The sequence below is a fragment of the Myotis daubentonii genome, chromosome 3 (genome assembly GCF_963259705.1).
Source record: "Myotis daubentonii chromosome 3, mMyoDau2.1, whole genome shotgun sequence".
Taxonomy (NCBI): Eukaryota; Metazoa; Chordata; class Mammalia; order Chiroptera; family Vespertilionidae; genus Myotis; species Myotis daubentonii.
Genome location: NC_081842.1, coordinates 173654876 through 173678264, shown reverse-complemented (window position 1 = coordinate 173678264; position 23389 = coordinate 173654876). Strand labels below are relative to the sequence as shown.

The 23389-nt window shown below is 41.9% G+C and overlaps 1 protein-coding gene across 4 annotated transcripts in view; it reads left to right on the top strand.

Moving 5' to 3' along the window:
- CACHD1 (cache domain containing 1) overlaps positions 1 to 23389 on the top strand; it is a 226927-nt gene that overhangs the window by 115873 nt on the left and 87665 nt on the right. For all 4 annotated transcript variants that reach the window (XM_059689294.1, XM_059689296.1, XM_059689295.1 and 1 more), the window contains one exon: positions 7943 to 8091. In XM_059689294.1, coding sequence (XP_059545277.1) covers positions 7943 to 8091 — 149 coding nt within the window. The remainder of the gene's footprint in view (positions 1 to 7942; positions 8092 to 23389) is intronic.

Sequence of the window (23389 nt, the reverse complement as noted above, 5' to 3'; positions counted from 1 at the left end):
TTATACTTGAACTTTGGAATGCCATGGTATGTTCAGAGTTGTTAAATATTTGTGCTTGCTTACACTTAGAAATGTTCTCTATCACAAATATTTAACCAAATCCTGGAACTTGCTGGAAAGCAAAAGGTTTATTCTTGAGTAATAGGGCTGGAATTGAAGAACGGGGGATCAGCTATTAAATTCTTACCATGGCACAAAGGTTTTTGAATGTCAAATGTTAAACTCTTCTGCATTCAGTAGGAATTTTGCTATGAATCTTAGGTCCCCTGGGGTACCTCCCCTGTCTGTGCCTGTCAGCTTCATCATTCTATATTTTAAATAAAACTTTCCCTAGCATTCAAAACTCCTCTGGCCCTTCCTTTTAGGAAGCAGACATAAATAAAGTGTGTACTATGCCTTTGCATTTTTGTTGGCTTTTACCTTTTTCTAACCGTGTGCCAACCCCACCCCCAATCTTCAGAAGTGTAAAGCTAAGGTAAAAAGAGCTTTAAAAAAAAAAGAGGGGCTCTGGGGAAGTATGCAAATGACAGAACTGTCTATGGGAAAATTAAGGGAAGTGAAATTCAGCAAGAAAGAAATTCATTGATGTTGTGATGAAACGTTGTCACTGGAGATGATGACAAATTAGAATCCGTTCCCATGGGGACCAGTGCAGTACCTACTGATCATTTGACCCATGGCTGGATGTTGGCTAGCCAAAGAATTGACCCAAAAAGATGACAAGATGGTTTTAGTCCCGTTGTCTCATCAGCATTCAGGAACCCCTTAGGGGATGAAAGGAAGAGGATAAAGAAGGATAAAAGATGAAAGCTGAGCTGTGGAAAGAAAAATGTTTTTAATTACACTGAGGAGGATTGTGGGTCCACCTGTAGCTTTTTGTTGAGAACAGCCTTTGTTTTCTCCTGTCTGCAGAGATCATGGCAGGATACGGACCCAGGATCTGCCTGGCCTCTTGGAAAGGTCTGTGCGGGTAGCCGGTCCCCTTCAGTGTAACGGACACATTCGGGTTTTAATCTCTCTGTGGGCTGTCTTCCCTCTAATAGAGTCTGTTACGCCTGCCGAGCACCCTGGATTTGCTTGACATGCTAAAAGAGATTGCTTTTAGAGAGAAAAAACACCCCGCAGTGGAGCCTGGGTTGAGGTTTCCATAGTGAGTCGCTATCACATGTCTTGTCTGAAGGGCACAGGGAGGTCATCTCAGGCAGTGGGGTCAAGGGAGGCCAGCTCACCCCCTGGGAGTCAAGAGACCCTTAAGCTCCATATGCCTCAGTTTCTTCACTTGTAAAATGAGAATTATAATTTTATCTCAACACGGTGATGGCAGATAAATCCATTCAGAGGAAAATATTAAGTTCTGAAATTCACTTCCCTGAAGGAAAGGAACAGTACATCCACTCCGTTCTCTTTCCGGGCTACCAACAAATGGACAACCCCCCTGGAGTCATTAGAATGGTTCAAGGTAGTTTGATGTAACTTATACCACAGCAGTCAGGTAATATCAGGTAGGCATTGTTTTGGAGAATACATTCTTTCATATTGGTGGTAGAATTTGGCAGTTCTAAACTTCCTCAGTGTCTTGATTTTCATAGGAATTATGAAGAATTCGAAATGAAATAATTTTTTTAAATGTAATTCTTATACAGTATTAAGCCTGTTTATCGCTTAGGGTATTCTGCCAAGAATTTCGCAGCATTTGTTAAATGGCTTTGAACAGAAATGGGGGAGAAGTTGTCAGTCTGCGTATTACAGAATATTTCATGCTGGTTGAAAGCTCAGCCTCTGAAGTTAGAACACTTCTGGGTCTAGGTCCCAGCTTTACTACTTACTAGTTTTGTGACCTTGATCAAGTCATTTAACCTTCAGTGTCTGCTTCAGGGAAATGGAGATGTGTACCTTACAGGGTTCTTTGAAGGATTAATTGTATGCATGCACGGTGCTTAAAATAGTGCTCCACGCAGAGTTAGCACTTACTGTATTTTTGTAAATACAGCAAGATGAGGTGCCACAATGTGAAAGCTGGGGGTTTCTGACAGAGGTGGGGAACCAGGTTGGGAGAGCTTGAGCTTGAGACCATGTGGTCATTGTCATGTGTGTCTGGGTTCTGCATGCCAGGCACTGCCTCCACTGGCGATGAAGAGTGAAGCTTGTGGCCCACCCTAACCGGCAGACATCCTGTAGCTCTGGCCTTGGCTGATGGTGTTAACAGAAGTTCCATTCACACAATCTGTGATTTGTCATATACTGTATCTCAAGCCACCTTTGCAGCTTCTTTGAAGTTTGGTTTGTCTGGAGCACCATAGCTGAGCAGATGAATACCTAGGCTTTGTATACCAGACAGCTGACTTTGAATAAGCGAGTGGGTCCTTTTACTTATTTTGCAGCGTTGGGCCACAAAATAACCTCATTGTTATTAAAATGATAATCCCTACATTATAGGGTCCTTGTGTCTAACATATGGTAAGTACCGTTCTCCAGCAGCTATTATAATTTTCTGAGGGACCCTGTGGGTTTCTAACACTCAGGCTCTAATCCTGATCATGTTGATGATCTAGATAAGGCGCGTGGGTCTGAGCAGCTTTGTCTGGTGTAGCTTCATGGAATGCTGCCTATTCTAGCGGTCCCACTTACTTATGGCTGCATAACAAACTGCCCCAAATTTAGTGGCATAAACAATTTTGCCTTTATGTCCATGGATTCTGGGGGGTGAGGGATTTGGGCCAGGCACAGCAAGGATGGCTTATCTCTGCTCGGTGAGGTCTGGGGCTCCATGAGGGAAGACCGAGGGCGGGGATTATCTGGAGGCTTCCTGACTCATCTCTGGAGCCTGGGCTAGATGACTTGAAGACTTACACAGCGGGAGCTGCCAACCAGGCTCTGAACTGTGGTCTCCGTGTGTCTTGGACCTTGTCACAGCATGGTAGCTGAGAGCATTCTCAGAGAGACAGGCAGAAGCGCGCGGCCCTTCATGAGCTGGCCTTAGAGGTTGCAGCGTCGTTCTCGCCATGCTCCCCTGGTAGAAGCCATCAGAAGCCCACCCAGATTCAAGCAGTGGGAGTAGAAGGAACTAAGACCCACTTGTCCACGGAGAGGCGTGTTCAGCCAATTTTGATAAAATTATGGGATTGTGGCTCCTATCTAGGGGACATGTTAGGGCTTCTGACTTTTACATATAGCAAAGCAGCCCACACAGTCTCTATATTGCAACTACTTACCTCTGTGTTGTATAATGGAAGTAGCCATAAGCGATATGTAAACAAATGGATGTGCTTTCGTAAAACTTTACTTACAAACATTGAAATCTGAATTTCAAATAGTTACATTGCCTAAAATGCCTTTCCTTTTTTAAAGACATTTAAAAATGTAAGTCATTCGCCCAGCCGCCGTGGAGCGGTTGAGCATCGACCTATAAACCAGGAGGTCACTGTTCGATTCCCAGTCAGGGCACATGCCCAGGTTGTGGGCTTGATCCCAGTGCGGGACGTGTAGGAGGCAGCCAATCAATGATTCTCTTTCATCATTGATGTTTCTATCTCTCTCTTTCCCTCTCCCTTCCTCTCTGAAAACAATAAAAATCCTATACTAATAAAAGAGAAAAATGGTAATTGGCGTACAACCGATACCTTTTTCATTGGCTAATCAGCGAGATATGCAAATTAACTGTCAGCCAAGATGTCGGCTGGCAGCCAGGCAGCTGAGAATAGGAGGCTTGGTTGCCCCAGCGATGGAGAAAGTCAAGGATCCCCGCAGCTGCAGGGCTCTGAGCTCCTGAAGCAACAACTCCAAAAGATACAATGTTTCAATTATAGAAGCTAAAAGATGGCGGTTAATTTGCATACTCAGGCTCCAAGCAGAGCAAAGCCAAACAGCCCTGAAGCAGCAGGGCAGAGAGGCCTCAGGGCCTGGGATCAGCGGATCCGAGAGGCCTCCCAGCCCCGGTGATCAGCGGATCCCAGAGGCCTCCCGGCCCCGGTGATCAGCGGAGCCGAGAGGCCTCCAGGCCCCGGTGATCAGCGGATCCCAGAGGCCTCCCGGCCCCGGTGATCAGCGGAGTCGAGAGGCCTCCCGGCCCCGGTGATCAGTGGAGTCGGAGGCCCCGCGATCAGCGGAGCCGAGAGGCCTCCCGGCCCCAGTGATCAGTGGAGTCGAGAGGCCTCCCGGCCAGCGGAGTCGGAGGCCCCGCGATCAGCGGAGCCGAGAGGCCTCCCGGCCCCAGTGATCAGTGGAGTCGAGAGGCCTCCCGGCCCCGGTGATCAGCGGAGTCGGAGGCCCCGCGATCAGCGGAGCCGAGAGGCCTCCCGGCCCCAGTGATCAGTGGAGCCGAGAGGCCTCCCGGCCCCAGTGATCAGTGGAGTCGAGAGGCCTCCCGGCCCGGTGATCAGCGGAGTCGGAGGCCCCGCGATCAGCGGAGCCGAGAGGCCTCCCGGCCCCAGTGATCAGTGGAGTCGAGAGGCCTCCCGGCCCCGGTGATCAGCGGAGTCCAGAGGCCTCCCGGCCCCGGTGATCAGCGGAGCCGAGAGGCCTCCCGGCCCCTGTGATCAGCGGAGTCCAGAGGCCTCCCGGCCTGGCGATCATCCAAGAGGCCTCCCAGCCCCGGTGATCAGCGGAGTCCAGAGGCCTCCCAGCCCGGTGATCAGTGGAGTCCATAGGCCTCCCAGCCCCGGTGATCAGCGGAGTCCAGAGGCCTCCTGGCCAGGTGATCAGCTGAGAGGCCTCCCAGCCCCGGTAATCAGCCGAGAGGCCTCCCAGCCCCGGTGATCAGCGGAGTCCAGAGGCCTCCCGGCCCCGTGATCAGCGGAGTCGGAGGCCCCGTGATCAGCGGAGCAGAGAGGCCTCCCGCCCCGGTGATCAGCGGAGCCGAGAGGCCTCCGGGCCAGGGATCAGGGGAGCCAAGAGGCGTCCTGGCCCTGGGATCAGCGGAGCAGCGAGGCTTCCCAGCACCGGGATCAGTGTGACAGGGTGCGGAGCCCCAACCCTCTGATCGGCCCTGCTCTGTGCATGACAGGAGTGGCGCTGCAACCTCCCTATGGACCCTGCCTTGAGTGTGACAGGGGGTGGTGCCCCAACCCCCCAATCGGCCCTACCCTGAGCATGACTGAGGGTGGCATGGCAACCTCCCAATCCGCCCTGCTCTGTGCATGACAGGAGGCGGGGCCCCAACTCCCCAATGGGCCCTGCTCTGAGCCCGACCAGGGGTTACACCTAGGATTAGGCCTGCCCTCTGCCACCCTGGAGCAGGCCTAAACCAGCAGGTCCTTATCTCCTGATGGGTCCCAGACTGTGAGAGGGCACAGGCCAGGCTGAGGGACCTCCTCTACCAACCCCGAGTGCACAAATTTTTGTGCACCGGGCCTCTAGTATATTTATAAATAAATAACTAAATAAATAAACCTGCAAGTCATTCTTAGCTCCTACTAAAACAGGCAGTGCTTAGCTAGATCTGACTTTTTTAAAATTAGAAATTTCTAAATATGTAGAAGAAACACAGATATTTTTCATGTGTTAATGTTTCTATGTATGTGAGGGAAGGAAATGATTGTGAATTTCATTTTCCCTTTAGAAATGAATCTGTGAAGATATTTGGAATGGCAGTTATTTCAAGTATACCTTATCTTTAATGATAGACTACACTCTTGATGCTTGCAGGTGGAAAATTCATGACATTTATTTCAGAACATAGAAAAGAGAACTTAGTCTTGGAGTTTCCAGAAATACATATTGTTGTATATTTTTTAAGTAAGTACTCCATGTTTTTAAAGAGGCCATTGATCCTTAGACCAAAAAGATAAGGGTGATGAGGACTCTCAAGAATAAGATATTTTTGACCTTTATTAATTTATTAAATATTTTTGTCTGACTAGAATACCAGGCAGTGTACTAAATGCTGAAGATAAAGAAATGAACAACAACTTATATGTAGTGCTTGCCCTTACAGGGCCTACAGTCTAGTGGGGTAACCAGATGTTAAATAGATGATAGCATGAAAGTGTAATATGTGTTATGAGGGGGGAATACAGGGCACCGTGAGAATATATATTAGGTTTTAAGCCAGAACTTTTACTCTGCCTGTCCCTCAGCTGCCCATTGAATGTGAGAGGCTAGGAAATAGAGATGGTTACAATAATGCAAACTGCTCTTTAAAAAAAACATGTCCACACATCTGCCGATGAGTGGATAGTCCTATAGCTCTGTATTTGGGTTACATTTTAAAGAACTGTAGGCATATGTGACCCCTCTGACACATTACTTTGAGAAAAGAAAAACAAGGATCAAAGTAGAAATTTGTAAATCTTGAAACTGGTTAGATTTTTTTCCTCCTTAAGGCACCATTTTGAATGGGTGGAGAACTAACCTGGAAAAACAGCCTGGAACTGATTGACTGAATTCCAAAATTGGGATAATTCTTTGATTTTTCACTACATTAGGTTTTCTCAGGTGGGGCACTATTGCCATTTTGGGTTGTCTAATTCTTGGTTATGGGGCTGCCCTGTGCATTGTAAAATGTTAGGAGCATCCTAGCCTCCACCTACTAGATGCCAGTAGCACCCCACCAAGTTACAACAACCAAAATTGTCTCCAAACTTTGCCACATTTCCCCTAGGGGGGTAAAACCACCAGTGGTCTAAGTTAAGATGGGAAATGAAACTGTTTCTCTACATTTTATTGCAAAGACCCCAGCGAGAAAAAAACATACATTTCTTTTTCATAGTAAGAACTCTAACTCAGGGAATAGAGTTGCAGGTGGAGTTGTTAATTTTTGAGTCACAAAATCCCTCCTTTCAAAATGCTGAAATGAATTTGGACAATCCATTATCAGATTACACATTACACTCATACATACTCTCGTTAAGTCCAGAAAGTTTTCTGAATGTTGTAGTTTGTGCCGTATTTAGCAAAGCTGAGAGAGAGCCTCAGTTATCTAATTGAAACTTAAACGTTTCCAAATATCACTGGAACGACATCAGATTTTACAATCGGCTTGAAAATAACAAATGAAGATATTTTGAGTTGGCTCCATGTTCTTAGCCTGTAAGCTATTGGATTTGTGTGAGAGGCATGACCCAAAGGAGATGATTAGTTCTCCACTGATAATGAATAGCTCTACAAAACCAATTAGCTGTAATTCTCTCAGTCATTTCATTTGGGTAACATTCTGTTTAAGGGGAAGGAAAACAACACTGTTTTCCTTGGAGAGCTGTAATTAAGCTATGATGTTTGGTGGGAACAATGGAGGGAAAAGCAGTATGCGGATCCATTTGCTTTTGTTTTTCCCACATGAAAGTAAATTATGATGAAGTACTCCGTTCATAGCAATTAAGAAAGACATTTGTCCATTTTAAAGGTAGAACAGACCAAACGAGTGTATTTCTAATTCTACATGTTGTTTTGTATGGATATCTGCATTGCAACACGCCAGGGACTTGCCCTTCACATGGAAGACGGTGTTGGTGACCCCAGAAGTTGTGCAGGCCGAGACACTAAATGTCATTTTTTTCCTGTTATGTATTTTCCCCCTGAAAAAAAATCTATGTGAATCCAGAACCACATGTAGTAGGGTTTTTCCTTCCAATCATTATTGTTGCTCCAGAACTCCCAATGCCCACTGTCATACTGACAACCATAGCAATAAACTTTGTTTTACTATGTCTAGCAAGGCATTTCATGGACTGCTGCTGCTCTATTTGAATTTGGACATGTGAAAGGTTCTTAATGCATTATCCTCTGTTTTAAGACAGAAGATATTCCTTGATTGTTATCTGAGTATCCTTCTGGGCATTTTGCAAGTTTTAATCTCAATGTACACCGTGGAATAAAGACTTGGATGTGTGTTGTTTTACCTGAAGTTTAATACATGCTGGTTGTGACACACATTAGCTTAATAGAAAAAGTATAGTAGGTTATTGTCTTGGGCTTTCAATTTATTTTGCTCTCTGTCGTCCCACAGCTGGCCAAAAAAATCCGAGAGAAGTTCAACCGTTACTTGGATGTGGTCAACCGGAACAAGCAAGTTGTAGAAGCATCCTATACGGCTCACCTGACCTCTCCCCTCACTGCGATTCAAGACTGCTGTACCATCCCACCCTCCATGATGGAGTAAGACTTCAACATTTTTTCGTTGTTCTTTAAAGCAGGAATTGAACTGTTTTCCATTCATCTTCAAAATACCTGTGTTTGTGTATTGCAACGTGTATAGTATTCCTATCTTAAATAAGTCCTTTACTATTACATAGACAAGTAATCTTTAAAGACTCACTCTTCTATATACAGGGAATTCCTGGACTCTCCCTGCTCATCTTTTTGCCATGCTGGAATTCAGGCTCAAAAGTATCAAATATTGTTTGAGTGCAGAGTTGACTAAGTCTGGAAAATTGCAAACATTTTGTCATGCGTCAATTAGTAAGTCATGAATAAGGTCATCTTGCCTGATTTAAGGGAGTGCTTTTCATCTTTGATAAGAGCAGCAAAAATTCCTACTTATTGTAGTGTCAATACCACCTTTAAAACTACCAGGGAAATGTGGCTTCAGATGATATTGAAACAGAATTAGTATCTGTATGTTGCAGATATTTTTATTGGGCTATGATATTTAATATCTGGAAGAGTGTAGGGTCATGTGATGCTGGGAATTGTTCGTGGTGAAAAGAACACTCCTCTAGAGGTACAAAGAACTAAATTTTCAATTTGACGTGGCCTTTAATTGGCTGTGATATTAATCCAGTTACTTAGTGTTTATTTTTATGTGCAGTTTTCTATTAGTGGATAAGAATCTTTATTATACCAATTTCCTGGGCTATTTAGAAAGTGTAAAAGGTGTTACCATACTTTAAACACTGTGAGTGGGAATGTTACCATAATTAGCATGTATTACTTCTCTTTTTGCACAATAAATGTTCTTGATGTTATGTAAAGGATGGATACAATATATTTTTTTAGTGGTTAAATGATGCTTTGTTTCTACAAGCAATTTTTTACTTATAGTTTCTTGGTGGGCTACATTGGTAGCAGGGCATCCCTAAGATATTTTATTTCTTCATCTATGTAAGCCTTCTCTCTGGCTTTTTTCCCTGTCTGTGGCCCCAAACAGCTCACATTAGTTGTTTACTAAATTAACTGGAAAGTGTATACAGTTTGGAGTGAGACTCCCTGGATATAAATCCTACCTACAGCGCGTAATACTCAGATGGTCTTGCGTATTTGATGTCTTTGAGCCACCCTGTCTTCATCTCTAGAATGGGAACAATAATGAGTACTTCACAGGACAGCGTGAACATTCAGTGAAGTCAGTGTGAAAATACTTTGTAAACTGTAGTGTTCTGAACACATACTAGTCACGATACTTATATGTGCCCATTGCATAGTGAACATTTTATTTTTTGCTTACTGGGTTTAATCAAAGGAGATACCCATATTTATAATTGACATCAGTAACAATGTTTCTTGACAAATTTATCTCTTACCTAAAAATAAATTTAGGGTCCTGTAGGTTTTGAACTAAAAAAAAAGTCACTTTTAGGACTTAGAGAAAAGATAATATAGTAAGGGAGAAGCCCTTAGATCTAGAATTATACTTAACCAGTGATTCTTAGTCACCAGGGGTGATTTTTTTTGTTTGTTTGTTTTCCCCCTCAAGGGACACTTGGCAGTGTTTGGAATCATGTTCAGTTAGTTGTCATGGTTGGAAGGTGGGGATAGTTGCTGCTGGCATCTAGTGACTGGAAGCCAGGGATGTTGATCACACCCTATAATGCACAAGATAGCCCCCCAAAACAGAGACTTGTCTGGCTCTAGACATCATTGGTGCAGAGGTTGAAAAACCCTGGTTTAGAAGATTAGAGAGATCTTCATGGTTTCCTACGTGGTCCTGTTGCTGTAGATGAAACAAAAAGCTTAAATAGACTGGTGTCGACTGGTGAATATGTCTCGTTTCTATCACTTGCATGTGTCCACTAGTAAGTCATGGGTAAATGTTTCCTGCATTTCTATTAATGTTTCCTTTAATGTAGGACTTAAACATATCATGCATTGTTGGTGGTGAGTCTGCCTCCCCTGCTGTTCTGGGCGGGAATTACACCCCATCCATTTTGACCGCAGCACCTGCCAGTTGGGTTTAATTACTATTGGTTGGAATCAGAATGGATTTGAATATGGGGATGAGTAAGGGGATGTCCACTTGAAAGAAATTCAAAAATTATTGGGTGAGGGGCAAATGCTGAACATAATTTGTAGTTAAGACAAAATGTGACACAGCAGGGAGGTGCTGTGGTTCCTCGAAGTAGAGAAATATACCAGGTGAATGGCATCACAAAAGACTAGACACTTTAGAAGTATGCTTTGTATTTGATCTGGTCATTTGGAGGAATAGCACAGAAAATAATCAGACATGTTTATAAAGATAAACGTGTAAAGAAGGTCATTGTAGTGCCATTTAGAATAGAGAATATTGTAAAGACCCAACATTTCTAACAATAGGGGAGTCGATAAGGCAATTGTATCATATTAAAGTGAGAAGATAAAATACAACCATGCTGTAGAAGAGTATTTGCTTACTTGTGAAAATGACCATACATGCATACAAACACATTCATAATACACATACATGCACGCATTAAAAGTTTGGGAGGAGTTACACCAATATGTTTTGGGGTAGAGACAGTGATTTCCATTTTGCATATGCTGAGATAAGGGTCAAGGTCTGAGATGGCCATCCAGATGTTTGGTAAAACCCAGTGGTCTACCCTTAGTGCATACAGTAAAACGTAAAATGTAGTTTCTACCCCCCAGGAATTTTTCATTTAGTGAAGTTAACATCCAGGAGAGCTTAAGTGCACTCCTACCAGGATACATGCTGAGCAAACAAGTTAGTGTGCAAGGCCGTTCCTCCTTCAGATGTTGGCTTCTGCATTGGATGTTGAATGGGGACTTTGCAGAGCTCTGATGCAATCTTCTCTCCTCACTAGTGATTGACAGAACTGAGAACTGCCATTTGGGATGAACCTTGTAAAACCAGAGCCGTTCTGACTCTAAAGTTGAGTACTCGGAAGATGTACAGATGAGCGAGAGACTGGTCCCCTCTGGTGGAATGTTAGGGAGATATCTGATAAAACCTGTGTGCCCCAGAACTGGCAAGTCATGGCTCCCTTTGTCTTAACTGAGTCTCCTTGGCTGTGCATTGAGCTCACTTTCTAGGGACATGGGTGTAGGAATTTTTGGGGTGAACTCTCAACTGAAGCTTTTCTAGTCATTGGCTTAAGCAATAACACTTTCTAAAATTACATACTCTGCCACCTTTTTAATGAAGATTCAAAGTGGAAAGAGTTATAATAAGTGAAGGAGGATAAGCATGCTTAGCTGCTTTTGTTCCAGTCCCTCATAAAACAGTTTTATCTGCATTTTATAACTTTTGTGGTAGTCTACTGACCACATTTTCAGTCCTTTCTTTCCTATTTCCAATGCCTCTGAAAATGTCTACATTTTTAATCGTAGGAAGTTCACGTTGGAGTTCAGTGCGAAAAGGAAGGCTCCCAGTCTTTGGAAGCAATATAAGGACATGACTAAAAGTATTTTTTTTTAAATGCCAGGCGCATTTGGTTTTGAGTTATACCTCTTTCACTCATAGTTGACCTTGGCAAGTCACTTCATTCTAAGCTTCAGTTTCCTTACAATTGAGCTAGTACCTGCCTTTCAGGGTTATCTCCTTATCAGTGAGATGAAAAGAATGATAATACCTACCTCCTCAGGAGATGTTTTTAGGTTATAACTTTTAAATTTGATAATTATGTATTTCAGTATTATCTTCTATGTCAAGGGATATACTGTTTTTTTCTCCTATGGCAATAACACAAGTTTCTTCTTAAAAAACAAATATCACTGAATTAAAAAAGTGAGTTAAGTTAAATAAAAATATTAAGTGAATGTGACCAAAAGTTTGGTGATAGATATGATAATGATTGAAGTTTATGAAAAATGGACTCAAGATTGTTGCTAAAGTCCTTCCAATATCTGGCCACATGCACAAGTGTTAAAACAGCTATTACAATAAATATAAGCAGTTTGACTTGAGATGAAGGAACTTCAGTCTTAGACCTGGATCTTGCCCATTTTTATATAGGGGCCCTATAAGCATTTTTTAAAACTCAGCATTGGCCCAGTGGCAGTCTACCTACTTGTCACTAACATTTTACGTGCCTGTGGCCTATTGACTTTGATTCTTTTTCAAATGTATTAAAGATAAGCAGATACTAGGGGAGAAAATGTTCACCCTTTGTTTGGCCCTATAATTTCATTTATACTGAATTATAGTCAATATTTGGTTTTCCTCTCTAAGGCTTAATAATGCATATTTTTAAAAATAAATTCCCACCCTGACTGCATGGCTCAGTTGATTGGAGCATTGTCCTGTGGTTGTGGGTTCAATTCCCAATCAAGGCACATACCTAGGTTGTGGGTTTGATCCCTGTCAGGGTGCATATGGGAGGGCAACCTATCGATGTTTCTCCCTCACACTGATGTTTTTCTCTCCCCTCTACCCTCTCTCTCTCTCTCAAATCAATATACATACCCTTAGGTGAGGAAATAAGTAAATGAATGAATGAATAAATACTAAATAAATGCCTAATGCTGAGGAGAGAGAGGCTGTAAAGCATTCTATTACAGAGCATTCTGCAGATTACACTTTGTTTATACTTTGATGACAACAGAGAGAACCTACAAAGCAGCAGAAAATTTGATTTTTTTAGACACTTTTGATACTTTCCTTCTCAAATTAGTCAGCTCTTAAAGTCCTTATGCAGGAGCCCAGAAGTGAATTATTTTGTGCAGGACCCTGCGTGATAATTAGGCACTTCATCGTTATTTGTTGAAGGAATTCTCTGAAGAATTAACTTTCTCAGTATGAAAAAAACACATAGGCTAAACTAAGCCTTAATCTAAGACATACTAATTATTATTGCTATCACTTAAAATAACATAATTTTGGGGGAAAAAAGTTCATATAATTGTGTAATTTAATTAACAGCTCCCTGTGTGTTGTGCTGGGTCAAGGGATGAGGGCCCACGAGATCCTGGGCTCTCCCACAAGAAGTGCAGACACCCAAACGCATAATCACACTCACGGCCTGTATCTAGCCACAGATGTGTTTCTTTTGGCCCCATAAGATGTTTTAAAGGTTTTTAAATTTGTAAGATTTAAAACCTGTTGCCAACATTTAAACTTCGGAAGGTTACACATGTTAAAAATCCAAATTTCTGTCTTCTCGCAACATAGAAGATTTGGCAATGGTGTGTCCACATTCCCTCTGGGCAACAGCTTCTGTGAAGAGCAGCTCCCCTTGGAAGACTATTCTTCCATTCACCATGGTTCCCACAGTCCATATTGCATCATGTCCAACCCATGCCCCAGACTGTCATTGCCTGCTCAGCCCACATTGTTGCATGTGAGTTTGCAACTCATGATCTAAAAAGATTATTTAATGTTAATAAATTTGACTTAAGGAAATGTCTTGTCCATGGGCATTTCCTTCTTTGCCTACTTAAGCATGCATTCGCATTCTCTCACATTTAAAGAGTATAGCTCCTTTATGCCCGCACTAAGAAATATCTACTTCAGAAACCTGGCTTGCCACCAGCATGGGGCTCCGCTGTGTGCCCCTGAAGCTATTGTTTAGTCATCAGGCCCTGCCAATCCTTGGCCTTTTACATATACCAATCAATTTTATTTGCCACATCTCTTAACCCAGTCTCTTCTATTGATGATCCTGCCTGTTGGCCTTCTATTTATTTTATTTTTTTATGTCAATCTTTAAGAATTGAACAATAGAGAGTGTGAACTAGGGAGGGAATACTGGGAAGATGCACTTAGGTTTTCTTTTTTATGTTTCCAAGTGGATTCACCTCACTCAGTTAATGTTTGTTAATTAGTTAATGGTACAAATTGGCATAAAGGCATCTAGACTAGGGTTGAGATGACAAAGTGAACTCTGATGGAGCTAGAGTACGTAAGCAACTTGTTTCCAAAGCTTTCTAAAGCCATCCACCTGGCGGTAGCTCTATAGTGACTTCTCATATTCACCAGGGAAGATTTTAAAAGCTTTCCTAGTTCCAAAAAATGCAGAAACTTTGGAACTGTTGTGAAATTGGATCCCTGCTATTTTACTAGTTGCTTTTTTAGTTGGGGCATGCACTGAGATTGATATAGTCACTGGGGAAAGCCAGTCGGACTCATCTCATTTTCTGAGAAGGCAAATTTAATGCATCCCCAGCTGGTGCCCATTAGAACTATATGATTCAGGAGTCGGGTCTTATCAGTCGACCTGTTGGGGGTATTGTGCTGTAAGCAAAGCAAACTAGCATGGGTTCTGATGAAGAACACAGGCTCCTGGTTACAATTCCCATAAGTAGCCACTGTTATAACTCTCTGTATTACTCACAGTTCTCCAAAACAATAAAACCAATATGGTGAGAGAAAGATTTATTGTAAGGAATTGGCTCACGTGATTGTCAAGATGTAAGTCCAAAATCTGCAAGGTAGCCCAGCAGGCTGAAGACTCAAGAAAGAGTTGCAGTTTCAGTCTGATGGCAGAATTCCTTACTTGGAGAAGGTCAATCTTCGTCCTGTTAGATCTTGCTACTAATTGGATGAGTCCCACCCACAAGTCCACTAATTTAAATGTTGATCTCATCCCCCAAATCCTTCACTGAAACATCCCAGAATAGTATTTGACCAAATATCTGGGTACCATGGCCCAAGCAAATTAACACATAAAATTAACCATCACACCCTCCCCCCTCAAAGAACGGATGGAAAATTGGGCTGGAAAACCTACCATTGAAGTTAAATTTTTATTTACCCTTATATTTATACTGGAGGATGTTAGACTCTTATTTCTTGGAGCTTTCCAAGTTGGAGACATCTACTCCCTGATTTCAAACTATATTACAAAGCTCTAGTAATCAAAACAGTGTGGTTTTGGGAATAAACAAACAAAAAACCAGAGACATAGATCAATGGAACAGAATAGAGAACCCAGAAATAAACTCATACATACATGGTCAATTACTTTATGACAAAGGAGCCAAGAATATACAATGGGGAAGGAACAGTCTCTTAAATAAATTGTGTTGGGAAACTGGACCACTATTTTACACTAAACACACAGAAAAAAACTTAAAATGGGTTAAATACTTGAATGTAACACCTGAAACCATAAGATTCCCAGAAGAAAACATTAGGCAGTAAGCTACTTGACATCTGTCTTGGCCAAGATTTTCTGGATCCAACTCCAAAAGCAAAAAATAAACAAGTGGGACCACTTTAAACTGAAAAGCTTCTGCACAACAAAGGAAATCATCAACAAAATGAAAAAACAACCTACTGAGTGGGAGAAAATATTTACAAGTCATGTATCTGATAAGGGGTTAATGAGTATAAATCTTGTCATTTGCAACAATGTGTTTGGACTTTAAGGGCATTGTGCTAAGTAAAATAAGTCAGACAGAAAGAAAAATACCATGTGATCTCACTTATATGTGGAAATCTTAAAAAAAAACAAAAAAAAAAAACTAGCTCATAGATACAAAGAACAAGTTGGTGAGGGTGAGGGGCCAGAAGAATGGGTGAAGGGGGTCAAAAGGTACAAACTGCCATTTACAAAATAAATATGACATGGGGGCACAATGTATAGCCTGGTGACTATAATTAATACCATATTGTATATTTCAAAGTTGCTAAGAGAGTGAATCTTAAAGTCCTCATCAGAAGAAAACAAAATTGTGTTACTATGTAGAGTGACAGATGTTGCCTAGACTAACTGTAGTGAACATTTTACAACATATACAAATGTCTAGTCATTATGTTGTATACCTGAAACTATGTTAATTATACCTCAATTTAGGAAAAAAAAAAAAGAGTTAATGCTCATGATAATGGGCTACCTGGAAAGGAATCTTGGCATTTGAGTAAATTTTTTCCATGTAAATTGGTTGCATTTTTGTGTGTCATGATGTAGATGTGCAAATTTCTATAGTCACATTTCAAGTTCTTTAAGTATTATCAACATCATTGGAACCAGAAATAAGTTACTTAGTTGTTTTTAATTTTGTGATTAACTTCCTGACCCATAATGTTCAAATTCCTGTGCTAAGCTCTCCTCAGGGATTTAGCTTCAGGTCAGGTTTTTGTGTTCGGTTTTGTTTTTTCTTTTCTAATTCAAACTCAAGCATTAACTTTTTTTCATTTTAAGAAAAGACAAGCTTCTTTAACTTTTTTTCTTAAATCATCACTCGAGGATATGTTTACTGATTTGTAGAGAGAGCGATCAGTTGCTTCTCTTATGTGCCCCAACTAGGGATTGAACTTGCAACCTAGATATGTGCCCTGAATTGAACTCACAACTTTTTGGTACTGGACTATGCTCCAAATAACTGAGCCACCCGGCCAGGGCCCGATATTTTTTTCCCTTCCTCTTTTAAATCATCTCAGTCTCTACCATGGTGGAAAGAATTACCTTAAGCAGTAAAGACAATTTTCCTCTCCATGTAAGTTCAGCTGTGATGCAGATTTTCACTTAACCCGTTTCATCCTCAGTTTCCTCAACGATAACATGAGCAGTTTGAAGTATACTCCAGAGACCCAGCTCTCAAGAGTCATTAATCTCCCTCAGCCTTCTTAGGAGGTTTGTTCTTAACCGGAGCCATTTGCCATTAGAGGCATCTTTTCCTACTGCCCAAAAGTGGGCATTCTGAAGTTCATGGGGGAATTTGTTTTCTTCCTCCCTTCCTTCCTTTCTCTCTCTCTCTCTCTCTCTCTCTCTCAGTTATCTGGTTGAGGGGGGAGAGGGAGAGATTATTCAGCAAGGCCTACAGATGTTAACTCACTCACTCATTCATTCATTTAAAAATAATCATTTGTGGAATGGTCTATGGGAGAAGCATTTCAGCTGAGTGTTGAAGTAGAAAAAGGATTTGAAAGTATGCAGATATGAAAGAAGTGATTTCCAGAAAGGTCAATATGAAGAAAACTCCATGGCTGGAAATGGCCACTTGCACTGAAGTGGACATTAGAAGTCTGGAGCAAGTGATGGAAGAGGCAGCTGAGAAGTTGGGTTTATATCATATCAGAGAGACTCCCAAATGCTAGACTGAAGACTCTGCACTTTATTCAGGAGACTTTAGGCCCTGTAAAGGAAGTTGAGGACAATGTCCTTCTCTTGCTACTTTATCTTTACTCTCTGACTAATAGTAGATACCAAATAAATATTGGTTTCTTGAATGGGATAATTAATTTCAGATTTTTGAGAAAGGGAATGAACTGATGACACATGAGGTTTTATGGGATTTTACTTGACAGCCATATAATGACTGGAGGCCTGAACTTGACTGTTGGCACCCACTCTGTTGGGTGTTGGAAGAGGGAGGAATCGAAGGTGTCTGAGGTTAATTCTGGGTAACTGCGAGAGTGCTTGATACCAGGCTCTAAGGCAGTGGTTCTCAACCTTCCTAGTGCCGCGACCATTTAATACAGTCCCTCATGTTGTGGTGATCCCCAACCATAAAATTATTTTTGTTGTTACTTCATAACTGTAATTTTGCTACTGTTATGAATCATAATGTAAATATCTGATATGCAGGATGTATTTAGGCGACCCCTGTGAAAGGGTCGTTCTACCCCCAAAGGGGTCGCGACCCACAGGTTGAGAACCACTGCTCTAAGGCGTATTTTCACGTTGTGTGTTCTCTCATCCTTCTTAGTTACACTTGAGTTAAGAGACCCTGTCAGATTTAACTTTGTATTCAGTATCTTGCTTGAACAGGTCCTCGATAAATATTTACTGAAGGAGTTACTCTGTGGTAGCAAACCTGATTTTTGTCTTTAGTTTTTGAGGACTGGTGGTGATGATGATGTCAGAATTTCTGAGCTACTTTACCTGTAGGCAGAAATTCAAGTACTTTTATCCCAATTCATAATAGTTGTTTTCATCTGACTATTATTCTATTGTTACAAGCCCTGATATGAAACAAGTTGATACTGACTTAGGCATCACAGTTATCAGCTATATTTTATCATTAATATTAATGGATATGAATAGTTATTATGATATATTCATAATTGATTGTATGTAGGATGAACTTAAAGACACAAAATTTCCAAATACTTATATATAGTAGTTTCCCTTCATTCACAGGGGATATGGTCCAAGACCCCAGTGGGACCCTGAAACCAAGGAATTACTGAGCCCTGTAATATACTATGTTTTTGCCTATACATACATACTTATGATAAAGTTTATTATCCTATATAATAAAAGCCTAATATGCTAAGTGTCCAACCGTTCATTCGACCATTTGACCAGTCGCTATGACATGCACTGACCACCCGGGTGCAGATGCACTGACTGGTAGGCTAGCTTGCTGCTGGGATCCAGCTGATCAGGACTGGGCAAGATATGCCAGACACACCCTGTGGAGCCAACCTCCCACGGTCCTTCCCCAGCCTCTAAACTGTTTCTTCTAATTAATTTTCTTTCAATGTGCACGAATCCTTGCACCGGGCTTCTAGTTTATCATAAGGCACACTAAGAAATTAACAATAATAATTAATAATAAAATGGAACAATTATAATAGTATCCTGTAATAAAGTTTTGTGAACATGGTCCCTTGTTTTAGGGGATCCCTTGCTATCAATCAGAACACATTTTTCATTCATATCTTCCACCCACAAATTTAATGCCTTCTTTGTTTTTAAATTTAAATTTTATTATTATAATGTGAATTATACTGATTGATTTTTTTTTCTAAATTTATTTTTATTATTGAAAGTATTACAGATCCCCTTTTGTCCCGTGACCACCCTCGACCTTGCCCTCCCCAGGCCTTCACCGAACTATTGTCTGTGTCCATGGGCTATGCATAGATGCATATAAGTTCTTTGGTTAATCTCTTCCTGCCCCTCCCCTTCTGAGATTCATCAGTCAGTTGCATGTTTCTGTATCTCTGGATCTATTAATGCCTTTTCCATCTTAACTAAGCATTTATTATGTACTGTGTTGTAACTTTGGCAGTTTGAGGTACGATAGCAAAACTAGCATGAATTTCTTTTTCCTTCTTCACAATTTCAAGATAAGAGATTCATTCTTACTGTAGATCTTAGCAACCTCAACATACAATTTTTTTTCTTTCCTTAAGTAAAAAACTTGCACTTTTTCACTTAAAGGAAGCACTTTACAGCTTCTCTTTGGCATATCCAAACTGCCAGCATCATTACTCCTGTGCTTGGGCCATTGTTTTGAACAACACTGCCATTCTGTGATGGTTGGTCTAATAACCAACATGGATACTAAGTGACTAAGGAGCAGGGAGCGTATCCAGCGTGGATATACTGGACAAAGGGATGCTTTGTGGTCTTGGGGCAAAGGAGCAGGAAGGCACGAGATTTCATCATGGTCTTCTCAAAGGCATGCAATTTAACACTTACGATTTTGTTCCTGGCATTTTTCATTTAATGTTTGCAGACCGCAGTTGACCACAGGTAATGGAAACTGTGGAAAGCAGAACTGCGGATAAGGAGGACCCCTCTATGTCACTTTCAACTCAACTTGTCTGTATCATGTTCAAGGGAGTTCATGTACGAGATCTTGTACTAGATACAAGGTCTCGTACATGACAAAGATGACTAACACACACTGCAGAAGCGCATAGGACGTGTAGAATAAGCTAAGGCAGGTTTAGCCAAGAGACTAGCCAAGCGTCAGGAAAGGAATCCAGCAACTCCTGTAGAGAAGAAAGGTTATGAACACAGGCTTCTTAGGCTCTGGCAGTTGCAGCCTTGAAGAGTGGAACTTCTGCAGATAAATCTGGGGGAAGGATGCTTCTAACCAAAAACACTGAGTGTGGTGAGGTGGAAGACACACAGCCGGAGCGGTGGGTAAGAGGTGTCCTGTGGTCGGCTCAAAGTCCTTGGTCATGTGGACAAACTTCTCGCATTAAGCAGTAGGTTTTAAAGCAAGGTCTGCAGTCCTGTCTGCGATTTGGGCAGATTAATTAGTTGGCAAGTGAAAGACAAATTGTGGTGCAAAGGCATGCTGCTTGTCAGATTGGGCCATCCTAGTAATCCAGGAGAAAAGTAGTGACACTTGAAGGAAGGATTGTAGGGAGGCAGAAGCTGTTAGGGTGGTGGTGGGTTACATGGAATCTGCCAACTCATTATTTTTTGTTTTGTTTTGTTTTTAAATATATTTTATTGATTTCAGAGAGGAAGAGAGATAGAAACATCAGTGATGAGAGAGAATCATTGATTGGCTGTCTCCTGCACACCCCATAATGGGGATCGAGCCCACAACCCAGGCATGTGCCCTGGACCAGCATCGAACCCGGGACCCTTCAGTTCCCAAGCTGACGCTCTATCCACTGAGCCAAACCAGCTAGGGCCCAACTCATTTTTATTGGAGACTTGGATGGGGTGGGAGGTTTTAAAAGATGGTTCTAAATTTTAAATTGTGTATCTCAGGATACGAAAGAGTAAAAATCAGAACAAAAGGAGATTTTTTAAGAGGAAGATGATGAATTTGGTATAACCATCTAGTTTTAATTTTGAATTGCACATGGATCATTTTTGGGTGGGAGGTGTCTGGCAAATAGTTGAGATTAGCCTGTTGTATTATTTTTATCCCACAAATATTTTCACCCCCAAAATCGTGTTATGTGCATGGCAGTTCAGGAGCAAGGGGAAAGTGGAAATGTATAGTTTAATGTGCTAATGCACAACTGAGTTTTGTATAAAATCATATTTCCAGACGTAACAGCTGACCCACATGTAGGCAACTCCTATTTTTCCCCAGTGCTATTTTAAGGTAGTGCACATGGGAAAAAAGATGTAAGATGTTTAACCCTAGAGACAATTTATTTCTCATTACTGTTCTCATGAAAAATACAACATTGTGACTTAGCCAGGTGCTTTACACTTAGGATACTTGTTCTTTTGTTCTTTTAATGTCACAAGGTCAAATAATAGGACAAGCTTAGTTCTTGACAACTGAGCTTAATTTTATTTCTGGTCCCATTCTTTCCCCAGAAAGATGTGTTTTGTGTTTTTGCCCTTCCAGTACTATAAAGTAAATCTTAGCTTTTCAAGTCATTCTCCCTGCTTTATCTCAAACTTCCACCTCCAGTCCTTTTAGAAATTATTATTACCTGCAGGCATGCAGAACGTTAGGTACAGTCTTTATGGCTATTGCTGCCCAAAGGACTTGAGTTGAGCTCAGAACTCAACAAAGATTTTGCAGAATGCTTACATTATAGAGGGCCCACTCTATTACATTATTTAACATATGTAAAAAAGTTACATATGTTTATACTTCAGTAAAATACTTTCTTGGGCTTTTACTTCTGTAAACATTATTTTACTTACTTTAGATCCTCTCAACAGCGGTGGTAGGGTAGATATATCCTCTCTCCACCCCATGCCCCTATTTTGCTCAGAGAAGTTGTTAGGGCTCAGGGGAACTTGGTTTGGAATCAGGGTTTCCTGAATGCAAATAATTTTCTTTTGGTGATAAAGTATTTTGGCCAGTGGTAAAATTGGAATGGCTTATCTGGCCCTTGAAACACTAAACTATATATTCCTTCTTTGAAATTTACTTGAGGCTGTTGTATGACATTCTGAAATGTCTAAATGGGCTGAATATAATGCCCCCATAGTCTGGTTAGTTGGTTTCTCAGCCTTAAAAACATGTTCCTGCAGCAGTTTGTGCCACTTACGTGTTGTGTGTGTGTGTTTGTGTGTGTGTGTTTGTGTGTGTTTGTGTGTGTGTTTGTGTGTGTGTGTTTGTGTGTGTGTGTGTGTGTGTGTGTGTGTAGATATCTTTACCTTTAGAACTGCTAATGAGCATCGTCACAGCAGAAAGCACCTGCACTTGGGTCTGCTGACAGTCCTGCTTTCTGAATTTTCCTTGTGTGACCTTCACTAAAGCAAGGATGGGAGACCTGCCACTCTGCTTAGAATACTGAATTTCACCAGTGGCCTTTTACGGATTTCAAAAAGAGATGGTCCTCTGATTTTCTTCATTCTTTCCTCCCTCCCTCCCTACCTCCCTCCCTGTCTTCCTCCCTTCCTTCCATCTTTCCTCCCTCCCTGTCTTCTTCCCTTCCTTCCATCTTTCCTCCCTCCCTCCCTCCTTCCCTCTCTCACACCCTCCCTCTCTTCCTGAAAACCTGGTTTCTGAAAGAAATTGCCAGCCTTAAGAAATAGACCCGATTTCAACAGAGGACCAGAAACTTCCTTTGAGATTTTGAAGCATTTTCTTGGGCAAAAATTCGGTGTTTTCAAAGAAGACAAAGACTTCAAAAAGCATTCTGTCTATAATGTCTGCCAGGGGACATGGCTTGTTTGGTATGATGGTGTACAATTCTATCTTCAGACTCACAGCTTTATTAACTTCTTACTATTGAGTCAGTAATTTCTTTTAAGGACCATTAGCCACAAATACTCCCTGTCTTATGTGTCACGTTTCTTCTGTGGAACAGGACGATTTGGACAGGCCTCTCCCCTCAATGCGTATGTGCCCGAGAGAGTGAGCCAGCCCATCTTCAAGGTCATCTGCTACCTCTGAGGTGGTTTGTGCTTCTCCTTGATGTTTGTGTCCTTCCACTCACAGCCGTCTGCCGTTTACTAACTAAGCAGTGTGCCTGCATCTACAATCTCTGCTCTCTAGTCCTAGAAAGCCACGTCTCTTGGGTTCTCCGCATGTATTCATTCAGCAGACATGTACTAAACGTGTGCACCTTACAGGGCTGCGCCCTGGAGATCCCCACAGGAAAGTATCTCTCTGTGTCTTAACTAGCAAGGGGGAACGTATATAAATAAGCAGCTGCAAAGTGTGTGAAGTCCTTTGTAGAGTTCAAGTGGCAGGATGGACAAGGGCTACGGAAGAGCACAAAGGGAGCCCGGGGGTCCCACCCCCACCAGGCTGCTGTCCACCTTCCTGTTCTCCCCTTTATCTTTCCAGATACCCTTCTTTCTTCTTTTGTATGCACCCTGCCCCAACCCGGTGATGAGGAAGATACAGATAAATATAAATGCTTAATGGGGTTTTGGATCCAGCTCCACTCCCCCTGGATGTCACCTCTGCAGTCTCCCAAGCGTGTGTGAGAAAGCGGATTAAGTGGATAATAGTTGGACTCTGGCCTCTCCATGATCTGTGGTGTGTGTGGGGGGGGGGGGGGGGCGGGCGGGGAGCGGGGGTGGTGGAGGGGGAAGACCGCGAAAAGAAATATGGCTGGTTTGTATGATACTTTGACTGTAATGGAGAGAGAGATGCTTTATTGCTCCGAAAGCCCTACCTTCCGAGGGCATTTGAAAGCAGCCCTTGTGTCTACTCTGGCGGAGTTGGAGTTACTGAA